We start from the raw sequence: 15,741 nt of genomic DNA, 5'->3' as shown, positions 1-15,741 counted from the left end.
TTAATATATAGATTCACCGCTGCATTACAGTGCATATAGAAAGCCGTGATACCCTTTTGAAATAGTCTTTTGTTTGTTTGTTTTATGAAATGATACTACATTAAAAAAATATACTTTCCAGCGCGATTTACACATCTTGCCTTACAACATTCAAGTGAAATATTTATTTATTTATTTTTGTTTTCTGAAAACAAAACAAAAAGATGGAAAAACAAGAATAGCATGGAAAAGTGATGAGTCCCCAGATTTAATGCTTAGTGGAGGCCCCTTTTGCTTTAATTACAGTCATCAGTGAGTTTGGATCTGTCTCTACCAGCTTTGTGCACCTAGATTGGGAAATATTTCCCCGTTCTTCCTGCAGAACTGTTCAGGTTCAGTCAAATTCTGTGGTGTTCACCCACAGATGTTCTGTAGGATTCAGGTCAGGGCTCTGACTAGGCCACTCCAGGACATTCACCTTCCTGTCCTTTAAGAGAAGTCTTTAGCCACTGTGTTGTTTTTATGGCGGTGTGTTTTGGGTTGTTGTCATGCTGGAAGGTGAACCACCTGCCCATTTTCAAGTGTCTAGCAGAGGGCTGCAGGTTTTCCCCAAGAATTTGGGTGTACTTGGCAGCATCCATTTCCCCTTCAATCCTGACCGATTGCCCGGTCCCTGCTGAAGAGAAACAAGCCCACAACAAAATGCTGCCACCACCATGCTTCAGTGTAGGTATGGTGTGTTTTGGGTGGTGTGCTGTGTTTGGTTTCTGACAAACAAAGCGCTTGGAGTTCAGCCCAAAAAGTTCCATTTTGAGCTCATCTGACCATATAACCTTTTGCCACATGGCATCAGAATCTCCAATATGTTTTTTTTTTTTTATGAAACTCAGTGTGACATTTTTTTCAGAGGAGGCTTCTTTCTTGCCACCATGCCATACATGTAGAACTTGTGAAATTGTTGTCACATGCACAGATCGAACAGCCTCTGCCATTTAGACTTGTAACTCCTTCAAGGTCGCCTAGGCAAGGTCTGGGTGGTGCCATATGCTTTCCACTTCTGGACAATACTCCGAACGGTACTCAGAGGGATAGTTAAAGCCTTTGAAATCTTTTTATATCCTTCGCCTAACTTGTGCCTATCCACAACTTTATCCCGGAGCTCCTTTGAAAGCATCTTTTCAACCATGGTGAATTATTTGTGTTACCATGCACTACTAAGAGTGAAATCCTCAAGGAACAGCTGAATTTATTCTGAAGTAATCAAAGTCACCACCATTGATGTCAGGTGGAGGCCAGTTAACTTGGTGTGTGATCTGGAAGGTGACTGGTTATACCTGAGAATGTTTATAATGGTTATCCAAAGGGTATAATGACTTTCTATAGGCACTTTACCTAATCTTACTATGTGTATTACAGCTATAGGTGCAATAAAAATCCTTTCTGTGCAATTCATACTACATGTGCGTACTGTATCTGTATACACAAGTGAAGGATGTATTATAGATTTGATTGTATTTTATTATAATGGAAATAGGTGTGTCTCTAACACTTACATTGTCCCAGTATGAGATCAATAAAATTGATCTTATCTTGTTTATCACTCTGTTCATTTATTTTAAAAGCTCTTTGGACCCTTTTACTTTTGTGCGCACACACACAGACCTGCAGCAGACTGTTGTTCCTGAGGACGCTCAGATCCTTCAGTGTGGGCAACAGACTCCTGGAGATCTCCTATCAGTCTGTCGCAGCCAGTGCTGCTCTTCACTGTGGTGTTCTGGCAAACTCAGGACACTCACACTCCTCTCCTAGTCTATTGTCTCTCCGTTGGACTGATTTACATATTTCTGCTATATACTATGTATTATTTTATTTTATGTACTATACTTCACATTATATCTAATGTACCATACTACATTATACGGCATTGTATACTATATATTTCTATTTGATTACCAGATTAATAGACACTAACATTGCCAATTCATATTATATATTTCCAATCATATATACACCATTAACAGACTCAAATCACCCTAGCCTTTTAATTTTATCTTGTAATATTTTCAATTGCTTCTGTATATTTTCCATTTTATATCTGTATACCTCTGATGTATCTCAAACTATTATATATGTAGAAGATGCACACATCTGGAACATGAACTGACGTAAAAAAAAAACATCAGTTGATGTTCTGGATCTCACGTTGTATTAATTAATAACTATGTCCCCGGAGTTGTTTTGGAAGCGCTGCAGCTAAATATAATTACAAACATGACACTTGCAAATGACTATGTTAAATGTGATGGTAGAAGATAAAACTGAATCAATTTAGATGCCTGATGTTGTCTTTTATTGAATTCAACATCAAACCAGCCTCGTGGTAAAACATGGTGAACAGTAGGTTGTAGAGGAACGCTCAGTCTTCTTCTAATTGTTGACTCGCTGGCTCTTCTGGGAGAAAGTAGAGCGCTGAGTGGCTCACTGTGCATGTGGACTGCTACGCTGCTCTACTTAGGGTGTCCTGGCCTGGTCCACATCCACATACTGCCCCACGAAATCAAGAACTCTGAGAATATTTTCACACACTACATTCCCTCTGAGTCGACCGACATCATTATGTTCTACCACATTTCTCCTGCAGACGCAATCACCTCAAATAAACCAACGTTAATCTGTATTTTCAGAGATTTAACAGGCTGTTAAACTTTAGCTTAAAACCACTGCATGTCACATTTGCTACGGTTGAATTCTTATTAAGCGCTTAATTAGTTCACTGAATCACAGGTGACCATCTCTCTCCAGCTCGTCTTGGGTTCGCCCATCCATCCCATCTGGTCGTGAGGGTGAACTCTGTCGTCAAAGAAACTACTGGATGTAATGCAGGAAAAAGTAGAACAGTACAGCAAACTAACTGAGAAAAACAAATTTTTAAATAAGTGATAATAAGACTTGTTAATGTTAATCATAACTATACATTTGTTTGACAATCACCTGAACATTACTAATCAAAGTAAAACAGGATAGAATAAAGTGATAAGCATAAAAACAAACTCACCAACTCATTAAATAACCGATGAAAATCCTTTCGTTGAGACTTATTATTTATTGCCTTACCTCTGTCCAGTTCAGCTGACTAAGGTGAAAATAAATAAAAAATAAAACAGTAAGAAAATAAGCATTAAATGATTAAACCAATTATATTAAGATCTGCAGATTGATGTTGTGAATTATTACCATACCTGTCAGATATAAACATCTACCTTAAAAAACCCAACATACAACAAAGTGACATAAATATTTAAAACACTGATGAAAAGCAGGAGATTTTTCCTAATATGGTTATCTATTATTGCCTTACCTCTGTCTGCTCCAGCTCCAGCATGCGACAACAGTGAGTAGTGTATGATAAATAATCACTGACTGGTTGAAAGGGTGATCAAAGAAATGCAAAGACTGTTAATGCAGTTATTGATTATTACCACACCTCTAGCAGATAAAGCTGATATCTTAGGGAAAAAAATGTATTCTTTATTATTGCTACACCTCTGTTAACATTAAAACACATAGAGTCCAACTGTAATATAATCATTGACTGACGGTGATAAGGCTCCATTTGCCTCCCTGCAGTAACTTGAGTGAAGTTCTAATTTCAATTCTATTTTATTTATAGTGCCAAATCATAACCAAAGTTATCTCAGGGCACCTTACAGAGTAGGTATAGACCACACTAGGACTTATTTATGATTTACACAGACCCAACAATTCCTCCGGTGAGTACGGTGGCAACGAAAACCTTCCCTATAACAGGCAGGAACGTCTGACAGACCCAGCTCTGTGGTGGAGGATGGACATCTGTCCTGATCGGCTGGGGAGGAAGAAAAGGAGAGAGAAAGAGAGAAAAGATGGACAGATGGACAGAGAGAGACAAAGAAAGACAGACACACTTCCAAAGATGCAAGCAACCACAAGTAACAGTAACTATAATAATAGTTAAAGTAATGTAAATATGACTTACATGTTATGGCAGTTAATACAGCAGAACAGCAAGAAATAGGCACAGCTAAGGTTACAACATGACAATGATAACAATTGTAGTGGTAAATATGAAGCTGAATTAGTAACATGCATTGATGAGACATTAATGATACAGACAGACAGGATAAAAGCTCAGAGTATCAGGAACAGTATTAACCCCCGGCAGACGTGGCCTATAGCAGCATCATTGGGCATAACAAAATTGTTGTGTTGAAAAAAAAAAAAAAAAAGGAAAAAAAAGAAAAGGAAGCTTTTCCGAAGCCTTTGACGGACAGCAGGGCAGTAAGTGGGCTACGTTCTCTTCTTTGCTCCTCTTTGTGAAGGAACTGAGGCCAGACGTTGGGGGAACTGGGTCTCCAGAGACTTCTGCCTCTAGAGGGCTACTCACAAACCTCCTTGGCCTCTTCACACTTACCTGCTCCCGGCTCACTGGACCGCTCCCTGTTGAGTGTGGAGGAGCTGAGGCCAGAAGTTGAGGGAGTTGGCTCTTCAGAGCAACTTCTCTCCATGAAGCTTTGCTCAAAGATCTTCTTGTGAGATCCTGAGAGTATCAAGTATTTCCTGATGTTCCACAGGCTGCTAATGTTAAACAGGTACCTGAGGGGACCTGACAATCAGTCTCTGAGGAACAGCAAATAAATCCCAAGAGGAGGGTGAAGGTAAACCGGAGCACCAGCGGGAACGCCGACCAGGAACAGCGGCACCAGCGGGAACGGAAAGGAAACGCTTGTTGTCTGGGCCGCTGTGGGGACAGGCGGAGGAGAGGAGGGCGAGGTGTGACGTCGTCATCATCCTCCTCGAAGATGGAGTGGTAAGAAGTCCAGCGTCTCTCCATCCTCGTCATCCTCTTCATCAGATGAGAGCAGGTAGGAGAAGATCTCACCATCTTCAATCTGAAAAATACTCTCATCCCCGTCATCATCATCATCATCAGACAAAATATACTCACCTTCTTCAACCTCAACCTTAACATCGTCATAAGCGAAGCTGTAGAGATGGAGGTCGATGGGTCGGATCAGCCGCGGGAGGGGAGGGGAGCAACCTGAGGGGAAGAGAAGGTACACACACATGAGTATTGTTTGTTGTTAAAACGCACATAAAGGAACACATCCCCGCGCCCAAAAGGATGATTGCTCGATCAAAGTCATATCTAGCACATTTATCAAAAATATCCACACACCGAGTAGCAACCAGGGAGCCACTTGGTGTGCAGTTCTATTTGTTTTAATTAGCATAAATAAACAGACCACTTAGTGTAAATGTACAATATTCTGTTGCTTCAACAACCAAACTCTGCTGTCCTCATGAAGGGTGAGGTCCGGTGCGCGTCTGACGTCAGCTGCGTACGTTCTGCTCGCTCCTGAGAATTCCACGGTTTCCATGGTGCTCAAGAAAATATATTTTTTCGGTATTATTCAAAAATTTAACCCGTCGCCATTTTGCTTGGTAAATTTTGATGCCAAATTTGCAGAAAAGTATCCCCTCAAACAAAAATAACAATGTTTTCAAGTCATAGCATGATTGTTCATACATTATGCACCTCTCCCGGGAAGTGTAATAGATTCTAATTATGTAATAATGATTTTACATTGAAAAAACGTCGTGTCAGTGGCTGTTTCTCTGTAGACCTTACTTAACAGTCATGTACCATTAAACTATAGACAGTATATTAATTGTGAACTGAAAACATTTCAGATAGGTTTTGAGACAATGATTTAATTAGGAAGAAGAAAAACTTGAATTCATTAGTTTTCTGCCTTACATCCACTGTCGTTGTCAGACAGACCAGCAGCTCCCATCAGCAGGTGTTCCCCCCAGCATGGTGACCTCGGCCCACTGAAAGCCATCTTTACAGACGCCTTTTCCTGTAATAATGATAATTATCCACAAATATAGTCCTCAGTAATCCACCAAAACAAAGTTCGTTCTCCAGCAGGTCAGCTTTCCAGCTTCAGGTTTTGCAATAGCGTATGTCAACTCGTGTCACACTCGGATGCAAAGGAGCGATCGGATTGATTTACAGCCTTTATATACCGGTACCGCGGACAGTCGTCATTACGTTCCCGTGACGCATACGGACGCATGCACGTGTACCTGGAACTTTGGTACTGGAAAATGTAATCTGTGGTTTTGTCAGATACAATACTGAGAAATAATATTTTCAGATCAATCGCATTATTTACAAAGTTTTACATTCATTAATATACATTTACCAAAGTAAAAGTTTTTCTACATATTTGTAATGCATAACAAGTTTAAATAAAATGTTTACTAAAAAAAAAAAAAAAAAAAAAAAAATGAGCTTTTAACATGGATGCATGTAGCCCAAATGTAACAGATCAGACTTGCCTTGATGTTTCCACGTGTATGATTTCCATACATTTCTTCCAGTAGACCATTGGAAAAATCACATGCGTTTTTATTTTTAAAAAAGCGTAAAAACAAAATTATAATTATGTGCAGAGAAAATGTAGCCTAGTTTCTCCTGAAAATGTTTCCCGTGAAGAAATACTTATATTAATAATTATTAATATTATTAATAATAATGAAAATCCTGATTGAAATTCAACGTGGAAGAAGTGGAAAAAGTTTTCACATCTGCACATGACAGGACAAAGTGGGTAATGCAACTCTCAGACTTGAAAGAAAATGGATTCAGCAAACATGGCGCTTAATAAGCCGATTTAGGGAACTTAATTTACAAAATATTAAGTGTTCTGTTTAACACAATACCTGAATATTGCTGTTAAAAAGTAAAAGGTCACCATGCCTCATAACTAAAATTTTGGTCACATTTCTGTGTGAGTTGACACTTGGGAATGATATCAGGACAGGAATAAAAAGGAAGATAGATGCTTTTTGAAGTTTTATTGAAGCTGCCAATAGCAGCGATTTTGTTGTCAAAGCTCTTCCATTTGTGTGGTCCTCCTGCTCCCTGCTTTGGCCACAGTTATGAGGATGATGAGGAAGAAGCCCACAGTCCAGACACTTGCTATCGGCAGCACCACCGTCATCAGTATGCCTGGAACAAACGGCAAGGAGAGAAAACAGATCATTGGAAGGTCAAACAGCAACAGCTTCCTGACCGCACAGGGCCAAAAGTTACCGAAGAAAAAGGAGCTTACTGGACTGAGATCTGTCTGGCATTTCAATCCTGATGGGTCCATACGACAGGAGGCCCATAGAAGGATCCGCTCTCACCGCTTCTCTCTTAGTGATCGAATTACAATTCTGTAAAGAACCAGAAAACAGACAGGTGACGCGGTCAACAATTGTACACCTTGTCCATCCAGACAAACTATATGTCCTGAAGGAATTTAATAAGGCATTACATTTTTGGGGAAAAATCGAGGTTATTACTACATTGACATGTATGACACCTGTGAATAGTTCCAACTGAAAAAGATCTTCACTTGGAGGCTTTTACAGAGGAGGACTGATGGAGAACTTTGTCACATATCAGCAAAGCCAACGAGTGTGTGGTAGACTACCAGAGGAACAGGAAAAAACACAACGCTGTAGCCATAAAAGTAGATAATGTGGGGTGGCTCTGGTTAGAGCAGGTGCCCAAATACAGAGGCTAAACATTTTTCACAGAGGCGTGTGGTTCTCTCTCTCTCTTCCTGTCAACGTTTTCAGCTATGGCACTTAATAATGGCCGGAAAACCATTTTAGCAAAACATTATATCACAGAAGTTGACCTTTATATAACAATGTCATCACTTCAATTTTATCATATTAGACATTTGTGTGGAATTTTATCATAATTAGTGCATTAATTCTAAAGTTGTGGCCAAAAAAAGTGTGAGCTGAGGTCACAGCCATCTCTAATGTGCTATTTAAATATGTTTGTTACCTTGTATTTTGTCTAAGTATGTTGGTGGCAAATTTAATTGATTCTAAATGCTGTCATGTTAATCTTAAAAATAATATTTTGTTTTATTTAGGTCAATAAAAAGCAATTATAGTGTTCTGGTACATTTTTGTCTGCTTAAAGTCCAGACTAGCTTGTCGATGGGGTGGTATAGTTCAAAAGTAATTTCATGCATTGCAGGGCACACAGACACAATTGTACTCGAACTGGTGCAATTTTATAAAGGTACAAAAAAATACTGCAATGAGGGGTATACAATTATCTCTCAAAAGGGTACACCCCAGCGACAAGTATTTGTACCCTTTTGGCTACACACTGGTACGTCTAGATTTAGGTGGTACACGCTCATCATAATCAGTTCATCTTGAAATCAAATTGAACATTTGTACCAAATTTGAAGAAATTCCCTCAGTGTTCCTGAAATTATTGTGTTCACAAGAATGGGAGGACAGACTTGCAGACAACCCAAAAACATAATGTTCATTTTTGCAGTATTTTTCTTTGAGTGGTAAAACATATATGGCCTAAAGGCTTGGGCATCTTATGAGTAACAGGTAAGTAGGAAGAGTGAGCTCACAGGTCTGCAGGTGTTGTAGTCGTCTGGCTCGCACAGCTGAACAGTGCAGTGCAGATAGAAGCTGCGAGGGTCTGCTGTGAAGCGAAACATGTCGAAGCTGTAACGAACCGTGGAGCTCTCTCCATTATGGCCAGACTGCCCCGCGCTCACGTTGAGAAAGGAAACCGTTTCGTCATTCACACACCTTGATAAAGAGATGACAATGAGAAGTAGGAATGGGTTGAGTGGAGGTCATAGTTTAAAAAAAAAAGAAAAAAAAAAGGACAAAACTGAGCCGTTCTGACCCGTTCAGCAGCAGCGTGTGAACCAGTCCCTCTGCGGAGTTCGGCTGGGGACTCTGTGTGGCCCAACACTCATCAACCCGGAGCAGGAAGAAATCTACAGGCTCTGTGACCGTCACCTCCACATACACCTGGACACAAAGCCATGACATGATACAAATAGCATCACCAAAATTTAATTCCAATTTGATTAAACTGGTTGATGAGCGTCTGCCTACCTTGTCTCTGAGTTCAATGACGGGGGCACTAGTGAAAGCCTCAGAGTAGGAGTGATCCGTGTACAACATCATGCGTATTGTGGCATCAAGTTCAATTACCCGCATCACTGTCTCACTGTGTGTGTACGGAGAAAACAAAAGTGTGTTTGGTGACTGGAAGCACAGGCAATTTCAATATTGGTTAATAAAAAGTTTAATTTTCAGATTGCAGTCCACAGTTAAAAAAAAAAAGTTTCAGGAGGCCAACCAGGGGGCTTTGCAGTTTGGGACACCCCTCAAATTTGCATGTGTGCATTACAAAATAATGTGTGCCACAGAAGCCCACACTTCAACAGAGGGGATTTCCTTCTAACACTTACATATAGTAACTGAAATGGACAGTTGAAAGTATGTAAGGACCAGGACATCGATTAAGTATAAATAAGCTCTAATGGTCTGGATCAGAGTCAAATTCATTTAGTTTCAATGTCCTTCCTTACCTTGAATAAGGGACGACTGGGAATGGCAGGCTGACCGTTCTGATGTATGGATAGACGCATGTGTAGACCATCTTAATAAGCGGATCTCTGATGATGTTTCCACTAACCTGAGGGTCTGACAGCAGACTCAGGGAATAGGAGATGTGAGTAAAGTTTTTCTGTAAGAAGTGGGACAAAACAAGTGTGCTATTGACAGGCATAACTGTTTAAACAACAAAGACAGATTTGTGCTGTGCATTTAACGATGATAACGCTCCAGTTGTACCTCCAGTGGCTTGCCTCCGCAGCTTAGATATTTGTCTTTAGATATGCTGGACATGAAGTACGACACGCCGTCCATGACTTCTCTTTGAGCACGACAAGATTTGTTGGGCAGGTGCAGGGACTCCAGCGGCACGTTGTAATACTTGAATAAATCTTCTATTACTCTAATTGCTATGTAGTCTTTGCCGCACATAACTTTGATGTGTGCGTCTGTAAAGATAAAAAAGTAAGGTAACTAATGCTAACTATATGCAAGGTAAGTGACAGATTCACATGGACACATGCATTGGTTCAAAGTGCTAATAAAATTACATTTATTCTTGTACAAGAGAACACGGTACACTTCGATATCAGTGTCTCATGCTCTGAAGGTAGTGCTCCTGAATCAAGTCATTTAACATGCAGCTGAACAGAAACGGTTGTCATGGTTATACATTTAGAAAACAGTTCTCCACATTTCCCCAAACACTTCGCAGTGAGTTCACACATAATGGTATAGTGTTTTGAATTGTTCAATCACACACAGTAAACAGTCTACAGAAATGGAAAAAAGAATTGTCATCAGTTTCCATGTGTCTTGTTTGTGAGAGCAACTTAGGATTTTTTTATTTTACCTTTGTTAAACCAGAAAAGGCGATTGAGAACCAATTCTTATTTACAATGAGGATCTGGCCAAGAGGCAGTGACTGTAGGCACGCCAATACAAGACATTAAAACAGGAATAAAGATATTCATATAGCAGATTTATATTCTGTGTTCTACTGAAGCAATTTCGAAAACAGGAGATTCAGTGATTTGAAACTATCACTTGTGCGCTGAGTAACGGAAGGTAGGTATGGAGTTTTAGCATCTTTTGCAGCTCATGGCAGTCACTAGGAAAGATCAATAGCCTACATGTCATCGACTTTAAGTTTAAGTAGGGTGTACAGCTGTACAGAACGCATCTATTTAACTAATTTGATGCCGAAAGACAAAAATATTTTTCAGGCCATTGAACATGTGTAAAAATCTACTTAAAAGGATTTAATAAATTTACTCTTGTGGGGTGGAAACGGTTGTATAATGTCTCCTGTGACTTTTGGGAAAACATAACCCTGACAAAGGTCATTAAGGTTATTTATCTACTTATTTCTTAGACGTGGTTAGAACAGAAAGTCTGCGTAAAAAACTGGGGGAGAGAGTCTGAAAGATGTTGACATTTAGCAGGCAGGCAGGCAGGTTGACTTTCAAATGTAATGATGCTGTTGGCAGCATTATGGGTAATGTAGGATCCAATGTTCCCGGAGCTTGACCCTAGCAAAGGTTTAAAAATCTGCATATCTCCATTCATTAAGTTGTTGAGGTGCCCATTTAGGAAATAGTTTTGATTTTTTTAAGTTATTAGAAGATTTTTTTATAGATGACTGACTCTGAGCCATTTGTGACAATACTTTCAAAGCATGGTGAATTATGAAAACACAAGTTGAAATAAATAAACGTGTCCACCTTTGTCGCATTGGTCACCATAGTATCCAGTGGCACATCTGCAGTTTCTCTGGCCTTTCGACAGAACGCATCTTGTTCGGTCAATGCAATGCTCCACACTGCAGATCCCTGTGGAAGAAATGACTTAACACGGGTCTACCTCCCCAAGCTGCGACACTTTTGACATTTTGATACAAGTAGACTCCCTTACCCTCAACACGGTGGCGCGTGAAGCCGAGGAGAAGCACGAGGACCACGCTCAGCTGGTTTGAAGAATGAACATTTCCACTTTTAACTGTATAAAGTGTTAAATCGTTTATTTTTGCTGTCTAACTAGGCTACATTAGCACAGTCTGCCCTAAGCTGCACAAACATTTACCATTGTTTTCTCACATTAAGGGTCAATAATGCTCATCACGTTTAAAAAAATAAAATCCAAACCCACCTTTAAACCGATTAGGATCATATTCTTTGGTGTAAAAATATAAATTAAGCTTAATTTTAAATGTTTTCAGGCACGCGGGAAGTCCTGCCCCTGTCGCTCTCGTTTTCAACACCTGCTGTTCTCCAATTATGCACACCTGGCACTTTTGACTGCCCCGGTGCTCGCGTGCTCCTATTGCCTGCACACGCGATAAAAAACGAGCAACATAATGAAGTCTGCCATTTCTCGGCTCTAGTTTTTATTTATAACAGACTTGTATTCAACTCTAATCCATTGTATTGTATTGATTCATGAAATTATCTCTTTGTATAAACACCAGGGTTGGGCCAGATTACTTCAATAATAGTAAAACATTTTATTTATGGACACCTTACATACACAGAAAAGACAGACAAACAGATAGACAGCAGTAAAAAACACAACAACAACCAGATCAAACATAAACACACAGCAATGAACCACAACAGACTAATAGAGATCTAGCAGTAAATAGCAAAATATTAAAAAGTTATAGAGTAAGCTACTCCGAAGAGGTTACTGAATACCAATTACACAACATTTTTTGTAATTAGTATCATAATACTTTGGATTGCAACAACGTGGACACACTTCCACAAATATTATTAACACCTAAAAAGCATTCAATGCAATTAGAATGCTTTTTGCATATTCAGCATTTGCAGTCGGTCCAATAAGATGACCCTTACAAGAACAGCAGGTAGTGTGTCTTCAACATGTGGGATGCTGTTGCTTTTGTACGTTTTTTATTTATCTTCCAGTTTCAATGTCAAAAGCTATAAAAAAAAACTCCTTTACCCATAAATCATCTTTTAAAAAAAAAAACTGCCTCTTCTCATCAAGTTTTTTTTCCTCCAGTAGAAGTAAAATACCAAGAGTCTCCCCCAGATGCCACTGTCGTCACCACACAATGGTTCTGTGCTACCCTGTCACCACTTCCACTGTAAAATATAGGACAATCAGAGAACAATTATGAAGCTTGAATGTCCGCTACATTACAAACTACAAACCAAAACTTTTGGACATCTCTAAAGGGACTTCTTTTGGATCTCACATTTACGAAACCAAATCGTAATAACATTAAACTGGAGCTTGTGAAAGAGAGTTGGTAAAGAAAGAATAGAAATCAGGTTTTTAGTGTCAGCAGGGTAAAACAGTGGGGGGCTCAACAGTGTCTTAAGGGAAAAAATATGTGGGTCACTTTATTTCCTACAGTGCCAACTCGTCACACCCAGAGGCCACACTCTATATTCTCAGTCATCATTAGGCAACTCTTTCTCTCCCTCTCTCTCCTATTTGGGTGCAGACCATCTGTCTTTGATGGTGAAGATCAGAGGCAGAATAAGTTGTTGATGAGGGATGCTCCGTGATGGACTAAGCAGGTTTGTCGCAGTCCATCTGGTGGCAGATCACATGGCCTTAAAATGAGTTAATAATGTGTGTTGTATCTGTTTCTTGTCTATTACTGATGGCTCCACTCTCAGGTCTGTACCCTTCTTCACTGGTGGATCTTTCCTGGTAAAACATAAAAAACAGTCTACAATCGTTGGGCAAGGTTGTTTGCTCAAATGATGGAGAGTCGGTTACAACTGCTTCCTGTAGTTAATGTGAACAACAACAAAACATCTATTCTCTGTTCAGAAGCGTCCCATTATCCACATTAGAAGCATATATGGCTGTCTGTCCGTGGATTTGATGACCATATCAGTTAAATCACTCTATGAAACCTCATGAAACACGTTTTTTGACCTTACTCTTACCTGTCACAGTTTCTTTTGATGCCTAGTTGTTTTCTCTTTGAAATACGCTGTGAATTGTTATTTTATTGTGCTGCTACAGCCAGGGCAAATCTACAGAGGAAATATTGGTAATATTATTTATCAACAGAGCAAAGTGGTAAGATAGATTTGTAGATAAGGGGTTTGTGTAATGAACAGAGCTTGGTTCTGTCGTAACTGGAAGAACTTATCTTTATTTAATTCAGTATGTGGTTATGATTTCTGAGTGAATGTCAAAGAGTCCAAATCATACTGTGAAAAAAATGAAATTGATGTTATGAATGGATGGAAAAGCCATTAAGTCAGCACATCATGTGTCATTTTATTTATTTATTTTAAGATATTCTATTAGGCTTTTTTCCTTTATTTCAAAGAGCCAGAGAAGAATGACAGGAAACGAGAGAGAGAGAGATGCAGTAAAGACTGTGGTTCAGAGTCAAACCTTTGCTTTACCATGTGAGCTAATGTATGTGTAATTGACTGAACCTACATTCATGTTAAATAGCAAAACACAAATAACAGCTTAAAGTCCACTGACATAATTTTCCAGCTTTGCACATTGTACCTTTGGACACTCACAAACTTTTTCTTGCAGCCCCTGCATCATATCCCTCTCTGCAGCAGCAGCAGCAGCAGCGTCATGTAGTGATTCTTTGTCTCGCTGGCAGTGGTGCAGTGCCACCCTGGTGTTGTGAAATAGCCGGGTTATAGGAGGTGTCTGTCATCGGCCTGATTCACAACACCAGCTGCGGCACATACACCTGAGAGGCAGGTCTTCTACTGCTGGACGTGTTAAAACACACACATAGAGGCAGGTTGTACAAAAAAAAAACACAGAGAAAGGAAAAATTCAGCGTACAGCTAATCTGATGAAGTGGTTTTCAGATCAGGCACATTATTAGCGCTGGAGGGTCAGTTGTGAGTCTCTGCTCCCAGCAAAGGGAAAGAGTAAAACAGCATGGATCCCACAGCGCTTGGCTCAGCTTTGTCTGTGGCCGTGGATGAACTCAACATCACTGTGCTGTTATGTGGAGCAGCCAAGACAGAATGAGCCTCCATCTGTGTTCTTTCAGGCCAGACTGAAGGACAGTGTGTGCACCACAAATACCACAAATTTAATAGAGGGGATGATGGGTGATTGTTTCTGAAGAATTAGTGGCTTGCAAACCTCAGCCAGTAAGTTTTAGCTGCTGTGTATTGGTACTTGGGTGTTTAGGTAGATCCGAAAGGTGTTGAGGTATTTAAATGTTACAATTTGAGAGAGCACCATTCCAACTGAAACACTCTAAGGTTTAGATGACATTCAAGGCCAAATAATCAACATTGAAACACGAGCATGAAGTCCAGAAAACAAATGGGAGCAGATGTGTGAGCATTCAAACCCCACTTGCATTATTCTCATCAGGGAAAATCCAGCAATAAATTCATTCATAAACAGGTACATTTTTTTTAGAGAATATGTAAAACTCACACTCCACAACTTTTTCACACAAATATTGTGAAAACGGATTTGTTGCAGTTTGTGTTAAAAAAATGTCTCTTCCCTTTGTTATCCCAGAAATCCCCCCTCTGATAGAAATTCATCTTCAAGTCAACCAACCATCTGTCGGAGGAAACCGTTCTCACAGAAAACACACTACAGCCTGTGGAAACATGGCGACGTCCTGCAACACTCAGGGCCAGGAATTGTAACTTGCTAACATTAAACCAGAGTGAACTGAAATATCTAAAACTGACAAAGAAGAATTTCCTTTCATCAACACTTCATTCTGTAGATAGATGGGCTCAAGAGGTTGTTGTTTGAGAGTTGCTATGAACTTTATATTGAGAAGCTTCTCTTCTTAGCATCTGACAAAAAGTACCTGCAGCTTCTCTTTAAATGACAGGCTTATTCCTCGGATTTAACAATACAACTGCTGACTGTGAACATGTTTATAAAACAGCTGTACCGTAACTATTGTGTAACCTGGGGTTTGATTTTAAATGTGGTTATCATTTATTCATGAGAATAAACAAAATAAAAGTGCGCAAATTAAGATACCTTATAGAGGAACATGTGTCTTTAAATATGTAAGTGTGTGCCCCTTGTTGAGAAGCAGGGTAGAGGAGCAGCACATTTTACTAAAACAAATGATATAACTGTCCAATTTACAAGATGTTAAATTAAGCTTCAGAATTGTTTTGTTTCACAATCACTGTGAAAGCAATGAATTTGAAATCGAAACAAAATGATTTAAAAACTGAGGCAAATGAGGAAAAAAAAAGGAAATGCAATGAACATTTAATGGTTTAAAACAAGACAACTGAAAAGTAAACTCTTTTTTTATTC

The 15,741-nt window shown here is 39.5% G+C and overlaps 1 protein-coding gene across 1 annotated transcript; it reads right to left on the bottom strand.

The window, feature by feature from the left end:
- Positions 1–6,914: 6,914 nt before the first annotated feature.
- Positions 6,915–9,900, bottom strand: zpd (zona pellucida glycoprotein d; the record flags this gene model as incomplete). The annotated part of the gene is made up of 7 exons (XM_083916465.1): positions 6,915–7,036; positions 7,140–7,245; positions 8,466–8,649; positions 8,750–8,877; positions 8,965–9,079; positions 9,444–9,601; positions 9,709–9,900. The coding sequence occupies 7 exons, from the start codon at positions 9,898–9,900 to the stop codon at positions 6,915–6,917; spliced, it is 1,005 nt and encodes a 334-aa protein (XP_083772591.1).
- Between the last annotated feature and the right edge of the window lie 5,841 nt (positions 9,901–15,741).

Source organism: Echiichthys vipera, assembly GCF_963691815.1.
Source record: "Echiichthys vipera genome assembly, chromosome: 7".
Classification (NCBI taxonomy): Eukaryota; Metazoa; Chordata; class Actinopteri; order Perciformes; family Trachinidae; genus Echiichthys; species Echiichthys vipera.
The sequence above is the reverse complement of the archived record's forward strand: the minus strand, read 5'-3'. Positions and strand labels throughout refer to the sequence as shown.